Raw genomic sequence first — 20716 nt, 5'->3', positions numbered from 1 at the left:
ATAATCTTGGACGTTGTATTATATGACCGCCTTTTGTCAAAATTTGTAATCAATGGCCATCGATTAATTCACGTGGCTACCTTTCGAATGCATTATTAAATTAGCTCTATGCTAGCAAATTATTGCAAAAATACATCGGTTTAAATAATTTACTCCTTATTTTTAAACAGCCTATGTCAAGTAAAAAGTTATAAATACGGCAGCAAATATTATCGGTGCAATGAGCACTGTCTCAGGGGGCATGATAACTATGATAGCAAAGCCCGCCAAGTGCAAGTCGAGCAAATACAAACAAAGGCCCAACCGTAACACCCCTTTTAACCGCTTCAAAAGAGGCGGTTATTTCGACTCCATTCAAAACATGTTCTACTCTAATGAAACTTCTTTGTGAATTTGATGATTTGAAGTTTCAAGTAACTATGTTTGTCAGGCCTCGGCAAGCCTCGCCTGCGGCAACTAACTCGGCGGAAAATGCCTTTCTTTCCATCCCTCGACAATATTATAGATATACAGTGCTTGCTGTTTATTACCTAAGATATTGTGTATGGAGATGCTATCTTATTACTTCTAAAGAGCCTCCATAAATATTACAATCTTTGCCCTTTCGGATTTTCCTGCCTTGTTGATGGCATATATGTTATATATGCATAGAACGTGGTTATATGTATGTACAAGGGGCAAACTGAAAGTTTTTAGAATAGAGAATTGCAGTAATTATGCCGTCACGCTTTATTTTAACGGGGTCTTTAACTTTTATTGATGTCGTCTACAAATTTTCCTTAGCATAAGATTAGCCTGAATCGCACAGGGCTCATTCTCCCAAAGCCCTTTTTGTTTGGCCATTTTGGATCTTCATTTATGTTTTATATGAAATATGTTTTGTATTTATCTTTTATAAAAAAATGATCTTTTATATGTTTTTTTTATTTTATTTCAAATAAATTTATTCGAAGATAAATTCAATCACAAATAGTGCGTTGACAACTTTTTTATTAACAAATATAATTATTTATTAAGCAATATAATCCATTTACAATATCAACAATTTATAATTTTATATGTTGTATGTTTTGTATATTTATCTTATACGGAGTTACATAGGTAACTCCCCAATGTAAATCGTATAAAATTATGATACGAAAATATATTTCGGGTCAAAATTGGAAAAACACTCGACATACAATTTTCATCTACCAGCAATCCTGATATACAATTTAAATGACTGAATGACTTATACCATAAGAATTAAAAAGATATAAATAAAAAAATATATGCCTCTTCTTGTTATATAATCTCTGTGGCCTTTTCTAAGAACTTTCAGCATTGCCTTTGTATTTCTGTTTAGATTTAGATAGATTAGATTTTATGTTTGTCTATTATCATAGAGTAATTTATACTAGGGCGGTACTGTCATAGTAAATTTTGTAACCCCAGTAAATTCACTGCCATCTGTCGACACACTTTAAAACTAAAAATGAAGATTTATAAAAATACAATAAAATGTATTTAAATATAGATAAATTATTTTTTTATTTGCATTAATTATTTTTATGATTTTGACCCATGTTCTGTCACTGATATGCGTTAAAATTGTTAAATAACAAACGAAACCGTCAACGCCATCTATACGACAGTTGGCCAAAACTAGTAGCGCCCTCTGAACGAGAATCAAATTTTCTTGATTTTCGAGGCACGTTTTTTCCTTAGACTGTATCCATCTATTACGGAGTTATATCTATCTTTGCTATTATCTACCTCAGTTACTGTACTCGCAGTTAGGAAACTTTCTATAACCTTGTGTGTCGGCAAATGACAATATTGATAGGGAAATAACAAAAGGACATAAGGTACTTAATATATGACAGAAGTTATCTGCAATGTAACTTATAAGATTTAAAGTTCAATATGTATGTATGTAAACACTTTATTGTACATAAGACAGATTACAAACACAATAAAAGAACAAAAATATATACAATGTACAAAGGCGGACTTATCCCTTATCCCTTATAAGGGATCTCTTCCAGTCAACTTTTGAGCAATTGAGAATGAAACCAATACATGTTATAAACAACTGCAAGTAGAACTCTCGCGCCCCGAGGGTTCCGTAATAACACATTTATTTTTTTATATCTTAAGTACGATTCACATTTGACCTTTTTAACTTTTTTCTGTAATATATGGGTAAATAGACTATTATTATTCTTTTTTTATTAAAGTTTCGGAGATAAGAGGACTGGGAAGGTTGATTGTTGCCTATTTTCATTAATGCTTTACAATTAAATACTATAAATTATATAAATGAAATACGGTCTGATACAGGAGATTGGCAGCATTACAATCTAGTTTGTAATTTAATTTTTAAAGTAAAACAAAATTCAAAATTCTCATGTTTGTGGTCTTGTATAATTTTAACATTTTAATTTTTTGTGTCTAATTCATTGTGATAAGTTGCTCATTTTCTATCTATTGAACTAGATTTTGTTATAAAATTCAACATACGTCATCGATTGCACTTATAACTGGAACAACCAGCGTGAATGAAACCAACATACTAAGAATGAGATAAAACATCCGTGGGCCGTAAATGCGTAATAGTGTCTTTGACCGGAGATTGCCTGCTGGGTTGCGAATGGCACATAATAAATAACTTAAGGTCAGTGTGGCCAAATCCGTCTGCGGGTTAAATAAATACTTTGATATAGTTAAATAAATGTTTAACCTGCTACATCATCAAGATTATTAAAAACTATATGTATATAAACAAAGTTATGACCAGCCAAACTGCCGACCTAGCCATGGTGACAATCGCTATAGCTGTACGACAACGAAACGTTTTGTGTCTCTATCACTCTTCCATATTAGTGCGACAGTGACAGTTGCGTTTCAATCGCTACGGAGCGTAAGCGATTGGTATGTTGGCTACGCGGCATGAACTTATAAAAATATGACTGTTTGCCCTCATTGACCTTACAGAGTGAAGCATAACCAGTTAACAGCGACCTTAAGATTGGTTGTAAATATACGTAACTAGAGTTCACGCTATGTTGGTCAGTCTGTGGTCGGTAGGGAAAAAGAATATAGCCAGGATGCAATTAGTCTAGTGATGCGAACGTTATAACGTCAACCGTTATTATGTTATTGATATATTAATAACGTTACACATTGTAAGGAATAACGACTATTGGATGAGCATGGGGCGCGAACGGTCGTTATGGAAATCTTTAGGGAAGGTATTTGTCCCAAAAGATGACTATTTTCATATTGTGGATAGTAAAGTACAGTAAAACGGGGTGGCTGTAGGAAAATTTGGGGTTACTTTAATAGTTTACCATAAAATTACCATTATTCATTATTTAAAAACTAAAATTTCTAAGGCGCCCCTGCATCTGAAAGCCACCCCGTTTTACGGTATTAGATGTATTTGTTGTCTATTCATTATAATATTTATAATATGTTCTCGTGGTATATAATCATGCACTTACATAGCATGTGTAAATTAAAAAGTATAAGGCCAATATTCGATTTATATTTAGGACAACAGAATATGTTGATAAAGGCCTTGAAACATACTGTGGAGTCTGAATTGTAAACAATCCAATTATAGTCATTTATCGGTTCACTCAACCGTTTGAAACGTTATTTATAACTTTCAATAACACCATTAACTCGAACTATTGGTGTCGTTTTCAAGCAAAACGTACCACATTGTCGCTTACCATAAGGACGCTCTTTATTCGTATGAAGATACAAGCAAATCCGTCCTCATTGTAAGCGACAATGTGGTACCGTTTACTTGAAAACGTCACAATTTATTTGTGTCATAACTGCTAACTATTAAGCACAATGCAGTGTAGTCTCAACCATCGTCGCGCGCGCACGCTACTGGTTTTTTTAAACATTTATCGCATATTTTCTGTATTTTTAACATAGTGATACTTTATAAGGTGGGTTTTCATTTGTTTCTGTAGTTTTCTCTTGTTATTTCCGGCCAGTGTGTTGTTTTGCTTAAGTTATTGGTTTGTTGATGTGAGGTTAAGTAGTTTATTGAACGTTGGTGCAGTTGTTTGCAAATGCCAACTTAATTTATACTCTTCTGGTTGAGTTTTAGGAGTAAAAAAGCTGGTTTTGAGTTGTTTTGCACAAATAATTGGTATAGGTTTTATGATTATTTTTTTATTATATATGGTTGCATGTATTGTGTCTTTAAAAGTTAAGTACCTTATCGTATTATGTATAACATCATGATTTTGCACCGCCTACTTTTCTGTTTTACCGAAAGGTTGACTGGTAGAGAATGTTTTGTGCAATAAAGATTAAATAAATAATAAATAAATAATAAATAAATAATAAATAAATAATAAATAAATAATAAATAAATAAATAATAAATAAATAAATAAATATTATAGGGACATTCTTACACAAATTGACTAAGTCCCACGGTAAGCCCAAGAAGGCTTGTGTTGTGGGTACTCAGACAACGATATATATAATACTTATACAAATACTTAAATACATAGAAAACATCCATGACTCAGGAACAAATATCTGTGCTTATCACACAAATAAATGCCCTTACCGGGATTCGAACCCAGGACCATCGGCTTCACAGGCAGCAGGCTTTTTGGCATAATAAAATGAAATATTCTGTATCGAAAGGGTGACGGCGACGGAACTGCAACTTTTTGATGAGTTTTGGCTTGTTAGAATCATCTTAATATACATATAGTAGATGACTGTCTAAAGACTAGTACAGTCGAAGATAAAAAATAGTTTAACCTATTCAAAATTGCTTTTTAAAGATTGACATCAATTTTTGACATGTTTTTGTTTATACATACTTATATGACGATCCTTATTGGGAGAGAAAATTCTTTTAATTTATTTTGTATTTTTTAGTATGTAATGTTAGACGATCATGATAAGAAGATAAGCATAATTTTGAGATTGATGCAAATTTATAGTGTAATTTTTAAATAAATCTAATCTAATCTAATCTAAACAACATCTAATTTATGAATGAAACACAAACTCTGTTAATTCATGAATATGCCTTTTCTGCGGGCAATGAACATACACACATGCCTTTGTCTGATAAAATATGGCCTTAACCTTCCCTTTATCTGCGTAATGATAAAACAACACTACAATGGCCAGGACGTATGGACCACATCCTACTTGGATGTGGATTTATGGCTAATGGGGTTGGCAACTATCAAAGGTTTGCAGATGGCGCCACCATTTGCCTCTTTTTCTATGAGAATTAGCTTAAAGGTCTGGCATCCAGGGCATTAAAAAAAATCGACACAATTTTAGGGATTGACAGGGCAAGCGATGCTGGCGCCATCTGCTAAACACTTCGACCGGCCAACCCCATTTTAGTATCTACTGATTTTAGAAAAAGGCCACTTCTTTGGACAATGCAATAAATGTTAACGACTGATACATATATATCCCGGTTTTCCCCCAAACTGCTTTATGACTTTAGATGTGAAAGTTGCGGAAACTTTCCAAAAAGTTCAAAAAGTTCTAAAAATTTCAGATTTTCATGGGAAACAAAGGAAACTTTCTTTTTGGAAATAGAAAATTTCGATTCACGTACGATATGAGAAGTTTCGCAAATAAGTAGTTTTGACATAAGGTTAGCCTGTAATATAAATGTGTTCTCGCCTTGAACTTCCTATATATCCTAAAGATTCGTAATAAGGCCTGATTTACTGTATCCTATTTGTTAGTTTGATTATCGTAATGTATTTATCCTTACTGAGCCTAGTTATAATTATCGTGATTTCTCTTAGTACATTTTAACTTTTGCGTTGTTACACGGAAATAAAACGCATTGCAAATAAGTATTTTACCAAAAGCCATAGCGTTCAAAACAGCTTGAACGACACCCAATATGTGGTGGGCAAGATAAAGTATCAACGGCCGTCTAGATTTCAATTTCAGTGGCTTTACAATATTTGCACTTACCTACATACTCAAGTATACTGTATAGTATGGAAAATCAAGGAATTTAAGTACCATTACGAACCTTGTCACAATGGCAATCAATATGAAAGTCGCTACGAACCTCATATATTATTTACCCACTCATTACTTACTTGTGTAGATAACCAGCAAGTAGTGGACGGATACCGATTAAACACTGTTCTCGCTTTCAGTACCGATAACACAATACAATACAAAACAAATATCCTTTATTGCTCACCAATATAAAAAAGAACATGACATACAAATTAACATAAAATAATGACCAGTAAATAGACCAGAATACACTACATATTAACCAGATTTGATTGAAAATCTTCTGTTTGTCATCAATTTACAACATAATGTTGCACCGCCTACAACTTATCTGCCTTTCGCCATGGTTGCCTGGTGAATGCCTTAGGTATAGCATTAAGTCCGCCTTTTGTACGATTGAGTTTTTTTCTTGTGCAATAAAGATTAAATTAAATTTAAAATGTATGGAGCCAAACGTCGATGATTTCTCCAAAACTGTAGTATTTATAATTTTCTTGATCATTAGCAGAGGTATAATTGTTTGAATCCTGCCCCAGTAGTACTCAAAGGTAGGCCCCAATTTATCCACTGATCTTGAACCAGCGCTGTGTCAGGTCTTTCAAGTGTAGTTCATCCTGCAATTAAAAACCCGTCTGTTTCAGGTCTACTAACTCTACTATGCACCACACATAACCCCTCACCATGACAGAAAAGACAGTAGTCCGTTTCGAAGAAGCGGAACGTAAGAAGACCACCATCCTCACTTCAATAGGAGCTGCTGGGTTGCTACTAGGATGGCTGGTCAGAGGATCGAGCCTCCTGATGACGTCTGTGGCTCTGGTATCCGCGTATCTGATGACTGGGAATAGATACCAGTGGGTGTACATTTGGAAGAAGACGTTCTATAGAGACATGTTGTAAGTTTTATTTTCTGATTTTATATAAGTTATAGCGGTTCTTAAAGACCAAAGTAAATCAAAGTCATTTTGATAGTAGCTTTTTCATCATAATAGACAACAAATGAGTCTTTTTTTTGCAAATCGCGAGTTTACAGTCTAAGGCTAACTACTAGTTTATGTTATATTAAAATACGCTACAAAATTTGCATTAGAATAGAAAAACAGGCCCCTGGCCCAAAATGAGCCCCTGTTTGACCGAGAGTGAGAGCCGAAACATATTTGCTACAGGCCTCAGTTGGTATACTCATGTAGGTACCAAAATAGAAACACCCCAATAAAAGTAGTGATTAAATCCAATACAATTTTGTCATTACCTCTATACCAGCACAACGTATTAATTCGCTACAAAGGGAGCATAGGTCGCGCACCTACTTCAATGTGCCTACTCCAGTATCACGGAGCGCCATTCATTCATTTTGCTTTTCAACAGAGCAAAGTCCACCATTCTTGCTTTATGCATTCCTGGTGTCAAGTAGCATTGAATGGATAACGAGAAATTCACAATTATGAATGACTACATTTTTCCCTTGAAAATAAATAGGTATAGGTAATAGGTATAAATGTGAATGTATCTGTCTGTCTGTCTGTCTGTACATAGATGAATTTTGGTATGGAAATAAATAGAGGCCCGGGGAAGGTCATAGAATAGTTTTCATCAATCATCAACATCATCAACATTCCACGCAGACGAAGTCGCGGGCAAAAGCTAGTTAGTTTTCTATAAATTGTTTCGATCTAGCTCCTATGATAATGAGAGAACCCATTGCTTCACATTGGGTGTCTTTTGGGATTAATATAATCCTGTGTTTTTATATATGCGTCCTTAGCCTGTTCATTATTTTTGTTTTTAGCCAATTTTGCTTTGAAAAGTGGCGCTTACGTCGGCTAGTTTCGGGATAAATAATTGATCATTAAAACACAAGTAACTACCTAATGATATAACTTTCAAATTTGTCACGTCATGTTGTTTGGAGTGCAAAACATGTCAAGGAAACATAATATAACACCCATGAATGAATCTTGAAACTAGTCATCTAAAACGCTTACCCTAATCGAGGTTTTCAATCGTGTTATTAAAACGCTTGTTTTGAAAAATCGTATTAATTAATATCATTGGGATTAATTTTACCATCCGTTAACCTCGTAAGAGCCTATATATGATATGATATTTATTTTTTATTTATATGAAATTAATAGGGGATATTACTGCAATGTTCTACTACCAGGGTGCAGCACTAGCGTTTTTAGTAAACCATAGAGTAACTTATACATACTGTACCTTTAACAGGTTTTTGACAAGTATTCAGATAATAAAATAATGACATTGATGCATCAAGGCGGTTTGTTTACAGAGGACCTACCGGGAAACGCGAATCCGAAATTTCGCTATCTGCCTCTTTATCGTTCGAATATGCAAGAGTGACAGAGATGTTATATAACGTAATTTCGATATCTTGTTTCGCGATAGACCCTCAGATTGTGGTAGTGGCGCCACCTACGCAGAGTTTCGCGTAATATTCCCTATTGCGATAAGAGAGTATTGACTGAGCGCAAATTATATTGATCTCAACAGCCATAGTTATTTGATTGAGTTTTAGTTTAAATGTCTAAGCTGTCCTATACAATTAATTCAATTAATATTAAAAATTTGAATTACACTTTGAGAGACTATATTGAAAACAGTAGATATATATTGGTCTTAAGTGTTATACAGATTATTGAATCAAAACACTACGCTCTGCCGGCCTAGTCAAAGTAACAATCGCTTACGCTAAGACAACGAATCGCTTTGTGTCTCTCTATCACTCTTCCATATTAGTGCAACAGCGTCGCTACGGAGCGTAAGCGATTGTCATCTAGGCCCACTGGTCTATTAATATCTGATAGCATACTAGATAGGAGATTTACAAAATTCCACAAATCCCCATCGCTTCCACATGAGTGGCCTAGCGCCCGCATCAATTGCTGAATTGAAATTGGTTCATCCGGTGCGATCACACCACGGTTACTTAGGGTGTTATGATCTCTTGGTATTGTTCCTCAAATTTGTAACCGACTGGGGAGATGAAGGATATTGTATTACCCATGTTTGGACACATATTTGTATACTTACATAGATAGTTCATAAAGTGACCATGCAATTTTGCAGCTGGGTGTACATTGTAGCCGCCGTGCAGGTCTCGACGACTCGAATAAACAGACTCGATTTGAAGTGACCTGATATAATCTTCAATACTGGTTAGAAAGGTACAGTTGCCCGAAACGGTTAAAAAGTGTAGAAGTGGTGGTTAAGGTATGGAGGCTGATGAGAGAGTGATTTAGCGAAATTGAATAGTAAAAAGGTGGTTTAAATTTAGGTGCCTCTAATTGGCCGCGATACAAATTATGTGGAGCGCTCCTATTGGTGCTTTAAAAAAGCCTCCGCATACTAACCGAGCCCGACGGCTGCGCAGCGTTTAGCTACTGCTAGGAATATTTTATATAGGTAAATAAAAAGTTGTGTTCGTAACATGCATTGAAAAATATGAAATAAGAAAGTAATCTCAGAAGGTTGTTGGACGTAGTTGATTAGACCCCCATTGTTTTTGCATCTACATTTTATACATTAATATTAACAATGACTAAAGAAGAAACGCTTTCCACGTAGATTTTCGTACAATGACCCGCTTTTTGCTATCTCTATGTGGAAAGCATCTCTTCTTCAAAACATTAGATCCATTTATTGAATGAAAATCGAATCATTGAATTATCGAAAGTAATAAATAATATGTATGTAATAATAGACATACGACGTTCACACGAAGCCGACCTATTCCGTGTCGGTTCTAATTAAAGTAATCAGCGACATTTGCAATTTACTCAATCAACACAGGGTCAATTAAGTACAGTCAGCTGCAAAGATACTTGATTACTCCTGTATACAAACTTTGTATGGAGGTGTCAAGTGTGTCTGCAGCTACTGTCCAGTCAAGGAATTCGATTTGTTTGCCATTCGTACCGTCACACACAGATACTTAAGTACTTTGCTTGGACCACGTTACCATGGTAACGTCAAAATATTTTCAACAGCTACAGGAACAGAACTGAACAGAACACTTAAAAACACATGCAGGAAGTCGTTATGATTACATCACATCGTTTGACACGGCAAGGTGTCACACGACGCGACTCGTACGATACAAATTTCTGGACCTTGGCCTCTCCTTATTGCCTGGTACGCTGGTACTAGGAGTGATTGGATGATAGCTCATGCAGGTACCGAGCGGATGTTGTTTCGTCGGTATTAACACGTATACTTTTACGAAGGCCAAACTGTCCAGAAATAGGAGCCCTGTTTAGCGGGGCTCCGTCGACTCAGGGAACAAGATAAAGATTTTCACGTTTCACGATATGCCTAGGAATTTCACGATCTGCCTGATCTTACGATCGGCCGCCGACACTTTAAATGTTTGACGACCGGTCTGGCCTAGTTGATAGTGACCTTGCCTATGAAGCCGATGGTCCTTGGTTCGAATCCCGGTATGGGCATTTATTTGTGTTATGAGCACAGAGTTCCTGAGTCATGATTGTTTTCTATGTATTTAAGTATTTGTTTAATATTAATATCGTTGTCTAACTCACCCATTACACAATCCTTATTGAATTTGTGTAAGAATGTTCTATATATTTATTTATTTTGTTTATCAATGCAGTTAAAAAAAAATTGAAAGTAGGTCTTGGGGTCAAGTTGTATACTTTTCATGTTAGTGTGTTCCATGTTTGTTTTGTTGTATCTTAGGTTTTTTTACCGAATATTTAAAATTCAGCAGGAACGTAGCTCAGAAAAAGCTTTTTTAAGTTCGAATATGAGAAAGGTTAGAAGGAAATGAAATAGAGGAAGTGAATTCCAAATCCAAACTCGTTTTTCAATGACTGTTACGGGCGTTTTTTTTTTAATTTGCCGCCAGTTACGAGTCCCTACTTTCAGTAGCCAAAGAAGCGATAAGTAATATTCAATTAGGAGAATCTGCAACTTCTGCAAGCGTGTCAACAATACACTCTACTACTGACAGTTAAGGCTGGCGTCCACTAGGCTCGCCGAGGCGAATCGCAATAATTCGCCTTCTATACATTTACTATAAAACTGCGTCTATTGACGAAGAGCCGCGGCGCGTCGAATCTAATTTACCATTCATAGTAAATGTATAGAAGGCGAATTATTGCGATTCGATTCGATTCGCCTCGGCGAGTCTAGTGGACGCCAGCCTTTAAGGTTTTACGAGTGTGTCTCTCAGCCGAACATTCATTATTTCGTATGCCAACCTATATTACTTCACTACTACGCATGACAGCCGTGAATTGAATTACCAGCTTATATTAAACAAGTTACGTCAAAAACTAGTTTTTGATACACTCTTATTGCCGACTGCGTATGCGCGGAATGATGATAATGATGATTGATAAGATACTTAGTAGCTACATTACAAGTGCGAAAAATAGGAAATTCGCAACGAGTGGCGATAAATTAAAACGGTTTTAAATTGACACGAGTTGCGAATTACCTATTCGAACACGTAACGTAAAACCTTTTTACAGTACATATGGCCCTTTAAATTTTCGACATAGGTTTTGTGATCAAAACGCGAGTTATTTCGTAGTCGACATCTAACGTCAAGTAGTGGAATTATCAGTACCATGAAAAAAGCACTGATTTAAACAATTTACAACTAATATTACTAGCAGAAGGAGTTGAAAATAGAGTTCCGGTTAATCCGGTTATAATATTAGCTGAAAATTGCTCTATCTTAGCTGAATATATCTAACATCTATTGTAAACTACTTGATAGATCTCGATGTTGACTACGAAAAAACTCGCGTTTTAGTAAGAAAACTGATGTGTGTTCTTGGAGATGTGGGTTAACTGTTACTTTACTTGTAAATCTCTCTATGTTAGCAGACAGACAGATTTAATTTCGCGTTTATAATACCTTTAGGTATAATACATGCAGTGAAGATAAAAAAGTGTGTTAAAAACCAGTTTGACTTTGGATTTTTTTGTGTAAGAACACGGTAAACAATTGAACGAGTTTTTTTTATAGTTAAAACCGCTGCGGTGGTGGGACAGAATAAACGTAGAGGTTTAGATATATTTCCTTAAATTTAGATATTGTAATTCCCTCACTTATAAATTCTGTAGTAGGTTTTTTCCGCAGCAGCATACTTGAGAGACGTATGTCTAGTCACCTGCAATTATCCATACTAATATTATAAATGCGAAAGTCTGTCTGTGTGTTCCCTCTTCACGCTTAAACCGCTGAACTGATTTAGATGAAATTTGGCATAGAGATAGGTTGAGTCCCTGAGAAGGACATAGGATAGTTTTTATCCCGAAAATCATCCCTTAAGAAAGTAAAAAGCGGGTTGGAATTGAGATAATTAACGAACTGCCTGCTAATTTGTGTGCATAATATGCTCAAATTTAGATTGCTATGAGATTTTCTCCAGGCGCTATTCTTACTCTAGCTGCGGTTACTAAGTCCACGCAGACGAAGTCGCGGGCAAAAGCTAGTATATTATACGACGAAGTGCACAAGTGTAGATTATATCACAAAGACATAAAGTAACCCATTTTATCCGAGGTAATTTATCGGTCCGAGCGTAAACGAGGGCTGATCGATATAGGTCGAGGATAAAATGGGCATTTATGCCCGAGTTATATACCTAATCTGCTTTTCACTTCAAGTGCAAAGAAAATATGTAAAAATACTGAATATTTAAGATAAATTTACCGTATTTATTCAAGACTAAAGAAATGAGCCGCGTAAGGAGGGGAGCACGCCGACCGCCAGCTAAGCCCTGCTGTAGCAGTGGCGGTTTGAATGGCAGGTTTTGGACTTAATTGCTCAGTCAATAAGGGTCGTAATAGATGATTTAACTTTTTGCACTAGAGCATAAAAAGCAACTTTATGCCGATAACTTTACGAACATGAGAAGTGAAAAAATATATGCACGATCTTATGGATCTCCAAATATCAGTCTAAGATTCAACAATAATGTTTAAGAAAATGTTCTACTTCCAGAGGCCTCCGAGTGCTCCTGATCACCATGTTCAAGATATGGATGTGGGAGAAGAGAGGCATGACGGTGGTGAAGCGATGGGCTGAGGTGGCTCGACGGGAGCCTGATAAGAAGGCATTTGTCATGGGTGACCGTCATCTGACATTCCGGCAGGTTAGACACTATTTAAGGTGGTGACGTGATAAGCAGAGGTGGCTTGACGGGTGCCTGACAAGATGGCATTCGTCATGGGTAACCGTCATCTGAGATTCCGGCAGGTTTGACATTATTTAAGACACACATCTGGAAGAAGAGACATGCATTAGGGTGGTGTTAAGTTGGGCGGAGATGGCTCAGCCGGCACCCGACAAAATTTTATAAATTTGACACGTAATTATTGTATTGAGATGACAGCTGTCACCGTACCCAAGTTATGTGAAAAATACTATTATAAATGTCATCTAATATGGATCACCATGTTAAACATGCAACAGATAAAGCATGATGCCTATTTAGTAAATTTTAAAATAAACGTACACGATACTGCAGCGACATGGCAAAAAATAACTAGGTACATCATCTTCTAGTTATCGTCATTTCAATATGCGGTATATCAATATGTAAAACACAATTGTGGTGTCATGGTTATGCAAATTGTTGTCTAGGCGTCTGGTAAGAAATACCTACTTCATTATGTATGACCACCACCTTTGAGCGTAATTCTAATGGTCGTTCACCTAATGCGGCTGCCGAATTCAAATTATACCTAAGGTTAACCAGCAGGTTAGCAGGTTAAGGTATTGTTTGCATGGGACTGATCACAGACTGATCGTCATACAAGGTGCATCAAAAATAGTGGTGACCCGTTTAAGGCCATATTCGGTATCGTGTTCAGATTAGGAAACAGCAGAAAAAAAAATTAGAATTATAAAAAAAAAATCTTTTTTTCTATGGGGCAGGTTGTCCAAATCGGCCAACACTCCATACAAAGGCCAAGTTTTTGCGTAAACAAAATGTTTCTGCTACTTTTTCCTAATCACAACACAATACCGGATATGCCCTTAATTGCCACATTGTATAAATATCTTCATCATTGATCATAAATGTATGACTTTATGTTCTGCTATGCTCATACAGTGAGGGTCGAATATCTGACCAAGATTTCGTTTAGGTACATCAAAGCTAAAAGTAATCCCATTAAATTTCAAACACAATCTTCTAGGATTATTATTTACAACGACGGGACTTAATCGCGTAGAATAAGTTTTAAATTTACCTCCGACGTAATAATGAGTAAAATAATAATAATGAGTATAATAATGAGTAAAATTCGTGAAAGTTTAAATCAGAATCTTCTAGGATCTTTAAGAGGGAATGCCATCTTCACTCCACACCTTGATAGTGTAGATGTTAGCTTTCTTAATCAGCGGATTCCTTTAGCCTCAAGCATCAAGTCTTAAAAACTTCTGACCATGACACACAACACTACTATCTAGACTGTTTCCATCAAGGTTACTCTCTACTACTAATTACAGGGAGAAGAATTCAGCAACCGCATCGCCTGGTACTTCAAACGCCAGGGCTTCAAGAGCGGCGAGGTGATCGCGCTGTTCATGGAGACCCAGCCGGAATACGTTTTCATCTGGCTAGGTCTAGCCAAGCTCCGTGTGACCACGGCACTTGTTAATACGAACCTAAGAGGCGCTCAGTTGACGCATTGTTTGAAAATCGCTGGGTGTAAGGCGCTGGTGTTTGGCGATGAGTTGGCGGATGGTGAGTAGGTTATGCTTTCATAATATCATAAGTACGTCTTTGCTTTGCTAGGACTCGTAAAGAACTCAAGAGAGCGTTTCTCTATTTCCAGCCGTCAAAGAAATCCGGAGCGAAATCCACGACATACCCCTTTTCCAGTTCAACTCCTCTGACCTTTTAGAACTGGAAAAACCAACTATAGTTCTACAAGATGCCGCTCCTCTCGCGTCGGAGCTGACGGAGATGAGTGCAGCATCTTTTAATGAGGCGGGCACTGCCAGTCCGCGGGACACGCTTATGTATATTTATACCAGTGGGACCACTGGGTTCCCTAAGGCTGCAGTCATCACTAATATCAGGTGAGGTTTTATCTACCCTGGCTACAATACAATGCAAAACCAAGATATAATTATACAAGATATTGCCCCTCTCAAGTCAGAATTGAATTTGATGAGTGCAGAGCCGTTTACTGAGTCAGGCGTGGCCTGCTCCCGGGACATGCTTAAAATTATACTTTATACGAGTGGGACCACTAGGCTGCTGATGCTGCACCTATCCCGTTTTAGCCGAATCACTTGACTATGACCGGTTGCTGTCTGGTTAAGAAAAACATATTGCGACATGGGGAATTCCAATAACGCCTAGTTTCCCTTTTGGGTTGGAAGATCAAAATGCAGTCATTTTCGTAAAATCCAGTGCCGGCTAAATATGGAATTATGTAACCAAAAACGGACCCTAAGCTCCTTTAGGTTAGGATCCAACCGTGAAAGCGCTAAGAGAGCTCCTCCCCCTCCCATAAGTTGCTTGTACTATACTCGTATAAATTTATTTACAAATTATCCTATTGACTAATTTGCACATCACTAGACTAATATGTGAGCCTATTAGGATCGAAAGAGCTCTTGATTCTGACTAAGTGATATCATAGAAAATTCAAGATAAAAAAACACATCTTTAAATCAATAAATAAAATGAAAATGGCCTATATAAACCTTCCAGGTATCTCCTAATCCCACTAGGAGTCCACACATCAGCACGGCTATCATCATCCGACATCATATACGACCCTCTTCCACTGCACCACACGGCGGGTGGCGTCCTTGGTGGAGGGCAGGCGCTAGTGCTGGGCAGCACAGTGGTGCTTAGGAAGAAGTTCTCCGCTTCGAACTATTGGAAAGATGTCGCGAAACACGGATGCACTGTGAGTCATCTTCTCTTGCCTTTAACCATTGCCATCTCTTCAAATTTTATACTCATCTCTGTTCCCAGTATGACTCACACATAAATTAATTGTCAACACTGCGTACACAGTCTTTTCGGCTCAACACAATCAATTCAAAATTTTACGACCCTCCTTGAAATCTACTTACACTATTCCAGGCAGCCCAATACATTGGTGAGATATGCCGCTACCTGCTGGCGGTTCCACCCTCACCCAGCGACCGGGCGCATCGAGTGCGCGTGATCATGGGAAATGGACTGAGGCCGCAGATCTGGCAGGAGTTTGTTGAGCGCTTCGGCGTTGAGAGGGTGATGGAGTTCTACGGGGCGACGGAGGGGAATAGCAATTTGAGTAAGTATTTGTTGAAACTGGCTACATCGTGGGTCAATACATTGTTCGCATATTTTATGAGGCCACCTAAGGAAACATCAATTTGAGTGAGTATTTGTAGTAATTGGTTATATCATGGGCAACGGACTGAGGCTGTATATCTGGATAACTACCGAATAGGAGAGGCCAGACTGGTCGTCTAAGAGTTATACGGGGCCAACCATGGAAATCAGAAAATGTAAAATTATCACTTGTAGCTAGACAAGTGATAATTTTACACGTAAATATAAATCGGCAACATTGGTTAAAGGCCTGCGACCATTGGTTACTTGCTTACACTGTAGTTTATTATACAGATGTTCCCAATGTATATTTTTTTTGCAGTTAACTTGGATTCGAAAGTGGGAGCCATTGGTTTCTTGAGCCGGCTTGTATCATCAATTTATCCTCTAACTCTAGTCAAGTAAGTCACTTTTTGAATAATGTTCTGCTCGCACTTAAACTATCGTGAGACATATTTCAAAATATTTAGATCAGTACGACGACGCACGACGTACAACCGCCGCGGACACTCGTGCCTGAGGAAGGATTCCCAAAGAATCCGAAACATGTCGCCAAAAGCGACTAAAAATAATAGTGAGTAAAAACCGTACTGATCTAAATATTTTTAATGTTCAGCTTTTTCTTGAATTTGTCTTAATTGGTTCTCTTTATATACCTATCATCGTTATCCATATTCCTACCATAGAAAAAGCTTTATAAAACCTTTCCTTATTTGACATGCTAACCCTACTGCATGATAAGACAAGTTCAAGGTTAAGAAAACTTGGTTATTTTTATTTGTAACGTTTGCTGGGATACCTAGATTTCAATGTTTTAAAACATTATTTAACAATTACTTTTCAGATGCGATGAAATTACCGGTGATATACTAAGGAACAGTGATGGCAGATGTATAAGCTGTGGACCTCATGAACCTGGTAATTATTACAAAGAAATAAAATAAACCAGACACGGAAAATATGTATTTGATAATACTAGAATAAAAAAAAAAACAATATCAAATAAACTCATGTCCCAATGACCAGCTAGTTAAGTTCTTGGATAAATCACACTGAAAAGCAACGATAGAGGGCTACACTTTGTCTTGAAATTCTATACCAAATGAACCCTTTTTATTGATGTTCAGTGCATTTTCTAGTCTGTCAAGTTCATTTTTATTAGGGAACTATTCTTTTTTTTCAAATTATTGGCAGGTTTTCTAAAATCTCTGCATTTTAGGTCTACTACTTGGCAAGATAGACCCGAAAAAGGCCATCCTCACATTTGCGGGCTACGCCGACAAGACTGCTTCAGACAAGAAGATGGTCCGTAACGTGAAGAAGGAAGGAGACTGCTACTTCAACACAGGAGACATCCTCGTTATGGACCACTTCGGGTACTTCTACTTTAAAGATAGGACTGGAGATACATTCAGGTAAGCTAAGAATTGGTTTTACTAAAATTGGCTTAACAGATTAAACCTAAACTTGACTACGCTGCTAGCAAAAACTACGAGATCACAAATGCAGCTCAATCTTTCACGTTCTGGTTTATTGCATAATGTATTATTGGTTGGCATAGAGTAACTTATACTAGAGCGGTACTGTCATAGTAAATTTTGTAACCCCAGTAAATTCACTGCCATCTGTCGACACACTTCAAAACTAAAAATCAATTTTTATAAAAATACGATAAAATGTATTTAAATATGGATAAATGATTTTTTTTATTTGCATTAATTATTTTTATGATTTCGAACCATGTTCTTTCACTGATATGCGTTAAAATTATAAATAACTAACGAAACAGTCAACGCCCTCTATACGAGTGTAGGCCAAAACTAGTGGCGCCCTCTGATCGAGAATCAAATTTTCGTGATTTTCGAGGCACGTTTTTTCCTTAGACTGTATCCATCTATTCATCATCATCATCATCATCATCATATCAGCCCTTTATTGCCCACTGCTGAGCATAGGCCTCTCTTCCAGTACGCCACTTGTCCCGGTCCTGAGCTAATCTCATCCAGAAGTGACCCGCAACCTTCCGGATGTCGTCCACCCAACGAGCCGATGGACGCCAGGGGCTTCTTTCATTCGAAAGCGGCCACCATTCCGTTAACATTTTAGTCCACCTGCCATCATGTCCCGCCCAACTCCATTTTAGTTTGGTAATGGCGAAACCAACGTCTTGCACCTTGGTGCGTCGACGGATCTCGACATTCCTTACTCGATCTTGAAGCTTGATACCGAGCATGGCGCGCTCCATGGCTCTCTGTGCTACGCGGATTTTATGCACAGCCTCCTTAGTGAGCGTCCATGTCTCGGCACCGTATGTCATGGTGGGCAGGTATCCATCTATTACGGAGTTATATCTATCTTTGTTGGTTGGTTTATATCGTCGTCTAGTACATTAAGTACATACAACACATCAAGTCTTATTGAGTTTACTAAGCGTGGGACTTGGTAAATTTTTGAAACATTTTTCCATTTTATTTATTTTATTGCTTTAAGGTGGCGAGGCGAAAACGTGTCGACGGCAGAAGTGGAAGGAGTCATAAGCACGCTCGTTGGACTCAAGGATGCCATAGTTTATGGAGTTTCTGTAAGTTTCAAAACTGTCTTTGTCATATTAAACCATGTAAGGAATCTAATGAATATCCGATCCAAAGTTTCCAAACCGGAGAAGGGTTTAATTTTTTGAGATTTTTTATTTGCACATGAACACTAGCAAAGGCAATAAAATAAATACTTGTACACATCCATCTACCACTGCCTCAAAATATTTGAGACAATATTTCTTACCAAATTTTTATTCGATGCTAATACATCGTATATGGTGGATATTAATCGGAGTGTCAGTTTTTATGGACATAAAGAACTGTTTACAACTACAAAATTTCAGATCCCAAACGTAGAAGGCAAAGCGGGTATGGCGGCCATTGCAGACCCGGAGAAGAAACTGGACATCCCTTACCTCACCAAAGGTCTACGGTCTTCTCTTCCTGCCTACGCCCGGCCTATTTTCCTCCGGGTCCTGCCCGAGCCTCCCCTCACTTCTACCTTCAAGCTCCGTAAGAAAGATTTAATAGAACAAGCCTATACATTGGGCCTTCATGAAGACCCCATGTATTTCCTAGACCAGAAGACCGGAGAATATGTTCCGTTGACGAAGAAGCTGTATGATGACATAGTTAAAGGTGTTATAAGACTGTGATTCTTGCCATGTTGAGGGTTCTTGTTGAACTCACACACTCCTATTTAGTTTTAAAATTGTTTTAAGAAGTATAAGAACAAAGGATGATTCACGTTAGAAAGGCCCGGGTGCGTGCCGAAGCGCTTCACATTTCGTTTTTTTATTTTTTATAGAAAGCATCACGTGACGGACCGCTCTAGTATGAGTTATCCTTAAGGACGGGTTGCACAACACACAATCGACGAACTGATCTACTTTAAGTATAGCGACGGTAACTGTAATCCTATAGGTATCTGACAAACTTTCAAGCTTGATGCAACCGGTTTGAAGTTAACGCTATGTTCAGTGAATGCAATGTGAGCGAATGAAGATTTGGAGGAACGAATCTGGGGGACACAATCTATTTAGGGTGCGGAGTGTTAGGGTCGGCAACGCGCATGTAACACATCACAGGCGTCCATAGGTTACGGAGACTGCTTACTATTAGGCGGGCCGTATGCTTGCTTGCCCCCGACGTAGTATGAAAAAATTGCTTAATCGAGGAACCAACTGATAAGTGACTCAAATTATCTTAACTAACTTAGCAGTTTCATTTCACTCACTTTTTTATATTAAGTTAGTTAAGTTAATATGTCTCACGATAGTTTAAATTCGATTTTTGACCCAAATTATCTTGAGGAGGAGCACTTGTTACAACTAGACAAATAATTATAGCAATGTAATTTGTGAATACATTTTGTGATAAAAATGTGATAATTTATACCAAAATTTACTTACTGTCATGACACAAATCAGCCATTATATTGTATCTAAGAAGTGAAATGAAGAAACTAATATTGTTATAGATCAAGATTTATGAAAATAAATAAATGTATATAAAGGACGCCAGTGCCTTGTTTTTTAGCAGTTTGAGTCAGGTCCAAATAGCAGATATGTTAATATGATATGATTTTATTAGTTTGGTCATCGATTGCTCATTGGGTACTTCACGACCACTGTTAAAAATTTTCACAGATCGACACGGTGCCTAAAAAAATAAGTGCATTCCCGTTGCCCGGGAGGTTTTGGGATTATACTGAGCAACCTTTACTAAGGGACCAACCACGAAATCGCGAAAAAAATTTACCCTCCCATAGAAAATGGACCAGCCAAAATGTATGAAATAGCCAAATTTT

The 20716-nt window shown here is 37.3% G+C and overlaps 1 protein-coding gene across 1 annotated transcript; it reads left to right on the top strand.

The window, feature by feature from the left end:
• Positions 1–3840: 3840 nt before the first annotated feature.
• On the top strand, positions 3841–20424 carry LOC134751006 (long-chain fatty acid transport protein 1). Its single transcript, XM_063686321.1, has 12 exons — positions 3841–3947; positions 6671–6925; positions 13027–13177; positions 14539–14776; positions 14868–15114; positions 15755–15956; positions 16136–16328; positions 16692–16770; positions 17214–17287; positions 17589–17784; positions 18860–18950; positions 19251–20424. The coding sequence occupies exons 2-12, from the start codon at positions 6711–6713 to the stop codon at positions 19560–19562; spliced, it is 1998 nt and encodes a 665-aa protein (XP_063542391.1). The 5' UTR covers positions 3841–3947; positions 6671–6710; the 3' UTR covers positions 19563–20424.
• The last annotated feature ends 292 nt before the right edge of the window (positions 20425–20716 follow it).

Source organism: Cydia strobilella, chromosome 21 (assembly GCF_947568885.1).
Source record: "Cydia strobilella chromosome 21, ilCydStro3.1, whole genome shotgun sequence".
Taxonomy (NCBI): Eukaryota; Metazoa; Arthropoda; class Insecta; order Lepidoptera; family Tortricidae; genus Cydia; species Cydia strobilella.
This window is presented reverse-complemented; position numbering and strand designations above follow the sequence as displayed.